The sequence below is a fragment of the Gavialis gangeticus genome, unplaced genomic scaffold, assembly GCF_001723915.1.
Source record: "Gavialis gangeticus isolate Ggan-Ray unplaced genomic scaffold, GavGan_comp1, whole genome shotgun sequence".
In the NCBI taxonomy this organism is placed as follows: domain Eukaryota; kingdom Metazoa; phylum Chordata; order Crocodylia; family Gavialidae; genus Gavialis; species Gavialis gangeticus.
The window spans coordinates 8,282,550-8,292,245 of record NW_017729026.1 but is presented as its reverse complement, the minus strand read 5'-3'; the positions used below and the strand labels follow the sequence as shown (position 1 = coordinate 8,292,245).

Sequence of the window (9,696 nt, the reverse complement as noted above, 5' to 3'; positions counted from 1 at the left end):
CCTGGGTTGGCATGCTGTGGCTGGGCAGACAGTCACTGTATGTGAGGGAGCCAGGAGGGGACAGATGGCCATGGGCCAGGCAGCAGTTGTTGCAGCAGGCCAGCAGGGCCAGTGCTGCAGTCAGCAGGATCCTAGGACACTGGTCATCACTGCCAGGGGCAGGGACTGGAGCAGCCATAGTGCAGGGAGGCAGAAGCAGCAAGGAGAGAGCTGCCACATGCTGCCCCTGCACTGTGCATGGTTCTCCTGGCCAGGGAAGTGGCTGGCTAGGGAGCAGAAAGCAGGGCTGGTTTCTCAAGAGGGCTGCTGAGGGCTTTTCAAGAGAAGCCAACAATCAGTATGTGGATGCCACCACTGGTGTCATCCACAAGCTCCAAGGACACCAACCCTGCTGCCTGTGGGCCTGCCTTGCCAGCCAGGACTAGTGGTTGCACATTGCCCAAAGCACCTGGGATGATGAGCAGTGGCTGGAGTCCTTTCAGATGACCCAGGCTACCTTCCAGGAGCTCCTTGATCAGCTTCACCTGCACCTGGAGTGTCAGGCCACCACCATGAGGCTCCCCAAACCCATGGAGACCCGGATGGCCATTGCTGTGCTCAAGCTGGCCATGCCTGCCAGCCTATGCTACATCACCCACCTCTTTGCTGTGGACAAGGCAACTGCCAGGGAGGCCATCCTGGAGGTCTGCAATGCTCTTTAGGACACGCTGGAGCACACTGTGCTCCAGGTGCATGGCCACGAGAAGTGGTGGCAGAGTTCCATGCCCTGGGCTTCCCCTAGTGCATCAGGGCCCTGGATGGGATCCACATCCCAGTAACCTGCCCACCCTGAAGCAACTGCCCCTACTACAGCTGGCAGACTTTCACTCCATCATGCTGCAGACTGTTGTTGACCAGCACATGCACCAGCTGGGCAGGCAGAACTCACAATGTCCATGTCTTCTGCAACTCCACCCTCCAGGCCAGGCCTGGTGGAGTGAGCACTTCACAACAGGGGTGCTGAGCCTCGAGCTGGGCTAGGTGATGGTCCCACCTCCTCCCACATTTCAACAGATGCCTGGGCAAGACCCATACATTGGTGAAGCATACCTTCAGCTGGCTGAAGGAACACTGGCACACCCTCTCTGCCTGCTTCAGAGTCACAGAAGCCAACAGCCCCCAGGTCATCATTGCAGCCTGCATGCTGTATAACATCTATGAGGCCAGGAGCAAGCTCTTCTGTGAGGCATGGGTGAAGGAGACACAGTGGGTGGACAATGCCTGGCACTGAGAGTACCAGCTGTGGCACCAGAAACAGCAACGAGGCCCCTACCATGAGGCCCTGGGCAAGCCACACACCTAGCAGCAGGGGCCAGGGCACTGGGTGTGTAAGGTGCTGGCAGACCACCTGCTCCTGCACTCTTTGCTGTAGGCCACCTGGATAGCTGGCCTACAGTCCCATCATGCATCCCCATCACCATGCTCACTACAATTTTCTCGAAAACACTTTATTCCCCATCCACAAACATAGACGCCATCCCCCTGAACAACAAACCCTGTCTCTCCCTCCTTCCCCAACAACAGACCCCCTTCCACCCAAACCACAGAGCCCCTCCTCCTGACGCACAGAGCCCCTCCAACAACTATCCCACCCACCACCAAAACAGCACCCTCTTCCCACTGTAGACTATGTACAGTGTGCTCTGTGTGTCCTCATAGAATTGGGGATAATGGGGTGGGGGTGCCTATGAGGCAGAGCCCAGGGACAGGTTCCCATCACCCTGACCTCCCTGCACCACCGTGGGTGTGCATATTGTGGTGAGGCTGGAAGGCAGGGGGCTTATTTGAGGGTGAGGTCAGCTGCTGCTCTTCCATTGTGGCTGGTTTCCCATCCTGTGGCCAGTGGCCAGGACCAGCAGGGCCTGTATGTGGTGCTGGTCCCACTGCAGGAAGCTCCTGCTCCAAGGCCACATGGAGCCAGGATGAGTGCCAGGGGTGGGACCATGTGGGCAGAGGGCAGCTGGCAAGGGACCTGGGGAAGGTACAAGGACAGGGGAACCTGGCCACTGGAGGCACCACTGCACCTCAGCCCAAGCCCACTGGGGGGTTTGTCACTGGGTGGTGGGTGGCTGCCAGGGGGCAGGTAGGGCTAGAGCTGGGGGCATGGCAGCAGGCAGGATGAAAGCAATTGCCACAGTCCAGTACGGTGTCCAGCACCCAGAGGTCCTCCATGGCCTCCACTGCCCTGGCCACCATGACAGCCTGCTGCTCCTGGGCCTCCACCATCTTCTTGAGGAGGGTGATATGCTTCTCCTCAAGGGCCAGAAGTCTGTCCCAGAACACCCAGTCTGCCTGGTCCCTCTCCCACTTGCACACAAGGTCCTCTGCATGCCAGGCCTGTGAGTCCCCAGATGCTCCTCTGCCATGGTGACTAGCCAGTCCAGCACCAACGTTTGGTCTTGGGTCTGCTACTGCCAGGGAGGACGCATATAGAGGGCCCTGACCAAGGCTGGCAGTGACTGTGATGGTGCATCCCCACATGTATCTAGTTCCTCCCACCTGCATGCAGTTGCTGGACCTGCAGAGCCAGGAGAAAGAGGATGTTTGCAACAGTTTGCAATATTTCTGAGATAGGGGCTGTGAGCTGCCTGGCCTCAGATCAGGGCTCGTGCATGCACAGGTGCCCAGGGACCAAGGTAAGTCAGCCGAGTAGGTCCTGGCACAGGCACGTACTGGCCGAACCCTCCATCTCCACTCACTTTGCAAGAGTAGGTGGGCTGCTGGGTGCTTGCTGCAAGCAGCCTGCCTTCCCTGACCCCTTCCCAGGCCAAGACAGGCCTGGCTTCTGGCAGTACCTGCTGCAGCTGCTCCAGACCCACAACCCACTTCTCTTCCTGCAGGCTAGCCCATTTCCACTGTTGCAGCCAGGCCTGGACTCAGGGGGCTTGGAGCTCCTGGCTGACTGGGATCCAGAGTTGATGGGAAGACAACCCCCTTCTTCAAGCCCCCTGAGCCACATAACACAGAGGGGCAGGCAGGGATGAGTCTGACCTGGGCTAGGAGGTGGTTGCCATGGTGGTGAAGCATGGTGAGCAGGGTTGCAAGCAGGAGCTCAGGGAACAGGTCGTTGCTCTCAGGGCCTGAGAGTGGAGCAGCAGGCCCTGGCAACAGTTGCAGAGGGCTGTGCCAGCACACTGCAGGCTGCTCCAGGCCGGAAATGCAGGTGGCTAGGGAGCATACCACAGGGCTTTTAGAGAGGGCTCCTGACCACAGGCAGCTGTGACAGGAGCTTCCCGCTCCCCCTGGCTGCTGAAGGAGGAGGCAGGATAGTGCTATGAGGAACAAATCTGCTCCCAAATGGCTGCATGTGTAAAAGCTTACCCAGGGTGGCTTTACTGTGCAGTAAATTACTGTGCAGTAAACCTATATAGCACTAATTGCACATGTGGATGCAGCCAGGATCCGTATAATATTAAATGAGGAAAAATGTTGTTTAAGAGTGAAAAGCTTTCGGGGTGTATATCAGCAGCAAGAAAAATGTACATTAGCATTCAGCTCAAATGGCTTAAAATGCTCCAATGATTACATATCAATAGAGTATACAATCTTAGCTGAATAAAAAAGAAAATGAGCAACATAATGCCATCACATACTGTTCACTGTTTTTATAAATAGCAGTGAAAAGAGCTAATGCATCAGGTCTGCATGGTGGAACATTTGTGGTTGCTGTAAAAAAAGTTTAGGATTACTTGTTTCACAACAGCAAGAGAAATGCGAAGTTCTAGTGCAAAGCCTGCTTCACAGAAAGAGCAGTATGTGCTTGTTTACAGTGGGTCATGTCAAAAGTTCCTTGAAAGAGTGGCACAGAAGAAGCTATTTGCAGGAACACAATAGACAAATGTTAAAATTCTCTGACAGTAAAAATTAAAAACAAATATTTGGGTACAATTGAAATGTTTTATTTTGATGACAATGCGTCATTTAAGCACTGCCTCTGAGTATGTGTTATGTAATCCAAACTTCTATAAAGCAAAAACCCTGAAGTAATTTCAATGAAAAATTCATATTTTCCTGTCCAAAAAAGTCCAAATAGCACATTTCAACACTGTCAGACCTTTTTCTTTGTGTTTACTTCTGAAACAAAGTCACAGAAAAATCAGTGCAGTTTTGTAAAGATTTTAAAGTCTGGAACCTTGTAATTCAGGGGTGGGCAAAATATGGCCCGTGGGCTGGATCTGGCTCGCAGAGAAGCTTTCTCCAGCTTGCAGTGGGTCCCTTGGTTACACCTGGCTCAGGTGTCATCAGCCCTTGGCTTGTCCTGGCTCCCGCTGGGCACGCAGTGGGCCTGGGGTGACTCCGCAGCTGGATTGCCTTTCTAGGCAGCCCAGGCAGTGGCAGCTCCTTCCAGCTGCCACTGTCACTGGCCCCATCCCCCACTGCCACTGGCCACACAGCCCCAAACCCCAGCCCTCCCCGCGCCCACTCCAGAGTTGGCCCAGCAAAGAGGACCAGCTCCTGACCAGCTAGAACCCATGCACAGTCCCGACCCTGGCCCACCCCACGCCTGCGCCAGACTTACTTACCCATGCTACGGCAGCAGCAGCCAGACAGAAGCTGCTGCTCAGTGCAGGGGAAAAGCACCCCTCCCCTTCATTGCTGCCAGCCCTCGTTGCAGCTGCTCAGAGCCAATGCCCAGGCTGCCTTGTGACCCCTCTGGACTGCCACCACTGTCCTGCTGGGCAGCCCGGAGGCAGTGGTGACAGCAGCAAAGTGCAGCCCTGACGCGGGCTCTGGGTGGCTGCAGCAAGAAGGACACAGCAGTGGTGAGGGGGAGGAGCTGCTTTTCCCTCATGCCAAACAGCCTTTGTGGCCCACAGACCTAAATAATTGTCCACTTCTGCTGTAGTCTGATGTACTATAGTCCCATCAAAGTTTCTTTGGTCCACACTGTTTATTCTGGAGCAGCTGATGGCACCTTATCTATTAAATAGTTGCATTTAAACTAGCATTGATATCTTAATGTACATTTAACATGTATATTCTAACATTTGTCTCACTTATATGGCAGTCCACCTCACTCACCAGCTTTTGGACCGTAAAGTGATAGGATATCTTTCCACTGTGTCCAAAGAATTGTGGTTGGGAGGTCACAGCTGTAAGATGTTGGACAATCACCAAGTGAACAATGTCAAACACTGAGTTTCTGGATGATTTCCATCAAAATAACATTTCATTTGGAGTCAGCAGTCTTTACAGAGTTTTGGAACGGAATTCAAAATTGTTACTGAAACCTTTATATATGATATCAAAACTGGGCTAGAAGCACAGTCACCCCGAGACACAACTTCTGCTTTGTTTGAGAGCTGGGCATACATTCCCTAGACCACAGCTGCTGTGGTCCCTAGACCACAGACCCTATCACTGTGCAAATTTGCAGAAGAACTGCCATTCAGAGAGCAACCATGCGGCTAACAGGGTTGTAGCATTTATGGGGGCTTGAGGCTTTTATACTTTTGGTTTGTTTGTTTGTTCATTTTGGTCTGGCTATCAAAAATCACTGGAGTAATTTTGGAGTGTAAACAGCAGTTCAAGTGTCTAAAGTTGTAGAAGAAAGACCTGCAGAGCATTTCTGGGAGACAAGCTAGGAAAATACATAGCACATAGAGGTTGCAACATATCTCTTTCTTACTCTTAGTCTTTGCCTTTCCCCAACATACAAGTTACCTTTCCTGCTCTTCTCTGTCTTCCTCTCCCTTATTCTGACAGCCCTGGTGTTGCTCCCTCTGACTAAAGCCATACCCCTCCATCTTCATATCCTGAACTGGATTTCAGCCTGTTCACAGAGGCAAGGGACAGAGTTCCTCCTTTGCATTGCCTTCTCCATCTGAAACACACCAGCAAAACCATCACCTAATAATCAGGTTTAGTCATCTGTGTGTTTTCTAGGAAAAACCCAGAGTATTTCTGACCATAGGCATTTGTGATACCTGACCTGGAATATTTTCACTTTAAGGTGCAATAGTTATTTTAGACATGCAATGTTTCGTTGATATCATAAAGCAGAATTTTGCCTACGTGCCTCATGAGAGCTCTCATAAAGAAAAAAGCCCCTGGCTTATGAAGGAAATCTCAAGAAGAGCCTCTGTACTGTACTGCTGTAGCCTCGGTCACACTGTGCTTTGAGGGGTTAAGTGGGACTTCTGTATACAAAGGTGAATTTCATTCATAGGTCATAGTACACAGAACAATCTTCTCATGTAAAATGTCTATACTGCATCAACAGATGGTTTTGGGAAGCACAGGGCTGAACCTGCCCTGCCTCCCCACATCTTCTGATTCACTCCAGAGCTGCAAGTTCATGAGTGATGTTACTCTAGGTTTGTCGATCAGCTCTGAGAGCAGGTGCCGTAGACAAGGCCGAACTTCTGAATCTGGAGCACATTAGTGAATGGGAGGGGTGGGATCTGCTCAGCCATACACTCCCCAAGACTGCTCAGACAGACAGGCTCAGACAGACAGGCTCAGAAAGTTCATTCAGCTTGAGGCTTGTCTGTGAAGCCAAGTTTAGACTGATATTTCATATACGCATCTATTTATAATGTAGATATAAGAACCAGAAGAATAAATACATTACCAATGTAATCCACAGCCAGTATGCAACATTTCACTGTTCTTTAAGGGACTGAAAACTTTGCTCAAGAGATCCTCAATTGTAACAAAATCCTCAAAAAGATTTACAGCGGTAAAGCAAAGTTACTGAATGCAGAAGGTTTGCATCAACGAGTAAAAGGCTCAACACCTGGGGCTTTCAGTTTTTGTTTAACTAGGTTTTCCTACCAGTGCTGGAATTGATATTATTCTAAGCAGTTTGCCCTGCAAAGCAGGAAATCCCCTGCAGTAGGGGGTGAATTTTAAAGCATTAGGTCTCAGAGCTTATCCTAGGCCAAGCAGAGCTCTAGAGCAGATGTGGGGAATAAGCAGGGCACTGATTACAGTTCTCTCACTCAAATGCCATATTTGCTCTGGCTCCTGGCTCTGATCTAAGATAGTAGCTTAGGGGGAACTCTAACTTCCACCAGTTGGTTTAGTTGTCAGGGGTGTTTGTACACATGCTTTTGCCATAGCACTGGGCACTTTTAAAAGCACTCGGTGCTGCATCATGTGCAGTTGTATAAGCAACAAAATGCACGTCAACACTGAGAAAATGGCAGCAGCGCGCTTTTGAACTAAAGCACCTCAAAGGTGTTTTAGTTCAAAAGTGCACTGCTGCCATTTTCTGTGTGGTGACATGCATTTCGCCACTTATACAACTGCACGGGATGCAGCGCAGTGCACATCAGTTCACACAACCTGCCAGATCTCTGGCACATCCCGAGATGAAAAGGTATGTGTATAAATGACCCAGGAGTCCAGACACCAGTTAACAATCAGTGGAACACAGATGTACCACTCTGTGCCAATGTGGTGCAGGAGTAGGAGGGTGGAAAAGTTAGTATAGCTTCCAACTATCATAACCCTATGCTAGATAAAAAATCCTCCATTCCAGGGAGTGCTCAGCTATTTGTGGAGGGTCAGACTCAAGCCACTTTCCACAGCACAGAAGTAAAGAATCTGGCCTCAGAATTTGATTTACTATAGTCGGGGATCCATTGCTGCTCACCAAACAATGATATTACTGTTCTGTTTTAACCATCAGCATTGTGAACTAGTAACCAGGTACAATTTTACAAGCTGTTCGCAAAATGAGGGGAATTAAAGGTTATGAAAATGCTTCATAATGTGCCATGTGTCTCGTTCCAGGGGAAAAAAATAGAGAGGAGAATAGGAGAAAGCCTAATGAAGAAAGCAAGGAAACAAGGCAAGAAAACAAAGGTCGCACATCCCGAAGACAAAACCGAGAACAGCGGGAAAACAAAAACAAAATGCAGCCGAAGAAAAGAAAAGGCCAGAATAAAGAACAGAAACCAGAACCTATTGGCACTGCACACTAACAGCCTTACAAGATTGTTTTAGACTTATGATGCTGCTATCTCAACCAGATCCCCGTGACAGGTGCTTGACCCATCAAAACTCTACATGGACAATGCCATCTGTTATTAAAACTTAAGCAACATTCCAGATAATTCCTATATTCTCCGTGCAACTATAGTTTATTAAAGAGAACTGTCATGAGCCAAGAATTGTTAAAAGAAATCTAAAAATGGGATACTTTAAAACCATTATATTATATGCTTCCATGCATCTGTAAAGGCAACTAAGAAATTTTGTATATATTATTAATAGGGTATAAAATATAGCAATATAATAATGAATGACATCCAGATGAACAATCTTTTTTTCCTTTGTAAAATATTGTTCAAGCTATTGTTAAAGTACGAGGCAAGAGATATGTCTAGGTCAAAGACACGATATCCCTTCATATATTGTATATAAATATTAAGAGAGGGAGGACAACATTTCTCAAGAGCCAGTAGGAAATTAAGGTTTTATACCCTGTGTTGGAACAGGATTGAATTACTCTGTGGTTCCAGTCTCATGTGGGAAGCATCGGAGTGAATAGCGGCCAAACTCTGAAAGTTAATGAGGAAAAAGAAGTGGAAGGAATTGAAACGTTGGAGACTGAATCCCTAAAGGAGAATTGATGGCGCTTTGCTTGTATAGCGCTCTTATCTATGGAACAACCCGACATTTTCTGGTCTAAACAGTGGTACAGTGTGTGCTGTTCTATGCTTTTTATAACTATGTGTAACTTAAATCTACATTTCAAATCTGGTGAATGACAAATCATAATTGTAGGAAACAATGCTGAGTTAATAAAAAAGACAACATAGACCATGGAAGGATGTGTTTTTCATGCTCAAGGGTGATTTTTTAAGTGGGAAAAAAATTACTGCTTTGTGATTGGCATTACATCATAGAAAAGGATACTACTTTAACAGTCTGTATCTAGTGAAAGACAAGCTAGTACAATAAATATATTTGTGGATAGTTTACAAAGTTTTGTCCATTTTTGTTGACAGAAATATATGATATAGATGCACTGATTTGGTCACTTGACCAGTCTGATGTTGTCAAATATTGTCAAATAATAATCAAATATTTTAAACATTAGTTTATTACAACAGTAAAACTAGAGATTCAGACTTCAACCAGTTTGATATTTATGTTAAGAACAAAAAAAATAGCTAAGTGTTATTGTGAAACAATGAAATATAATTTTTAAAAATGTAATAAATTAGTGTAATCAACTCTGTGAGGTAAGTATAAATGTGAACAATGTTCAAGACTGAACAGTTCTTCTTTTCCTAGTCTTTTATTCCAGAAACCCAGGGTCAGTCTAAATAATTACAAAATTTAAAATAATAAAAAGAATCAAACAAAAATAAAACATACATGGCAACTGTACAAGACAAAAGTCAGACCTAAATGCAGTTATGCTAAGAAGGCAGAAGGCCAACTAGTCACTTACTTTGCATAATCTTCATCAACTTCAACTGCTTTATCTACATCATCATGATCAGTAGTTCTTTCCTCTCTGAATATCAAGTCAACTCTACATCTTTCATCTTCTTTTCTAATCTTAAATTGTGATATACAGTCACCACTTTTCTGACAGTGGAAGGTTTCAGTTTATTCCTAGTTTTTGAATGGATGATGTCTGTAAGTGACCATTTTTTCCCCTAGTGCGAGCAAGTGTTAAAAGTATTTCTGTCATCA

The 9,696-nt window shown here is 47.3% G+C and overlaps 1 protein-coding gene across 2 annotated transcripts in view; it reads left to right on the top strand.

The window, feature by feature from the left end:
• The window catches only part of RSPO3 (R-spondin 3), a 121,757-nt gene extending 112,789 nt beyond the window's left edge, over nt 1-8,968 (top strand). Inside the window, exon 6 of one of the 2 annotated variants that reach the window (XR_002098004.1) lies at nt 7,780-7,796. Coding sequence is in view for 1 of the 2 variants with exons in the window: in XM_019520312.1 (XP_019375857.1) it covers nt 7,780-7,970 (191 nt within the window). In the remaining variant the exon portion in view is untranslated. Of the gene's footprint in view, nt 1-7,779 lie in introns of both variants that reach the window. The other variant, XM_019520312.1, reaches the window with a different exon arrangement.
• The last annotated feature ends 728 nt before the right edge of the window (nt 8,969-9,696 follow it).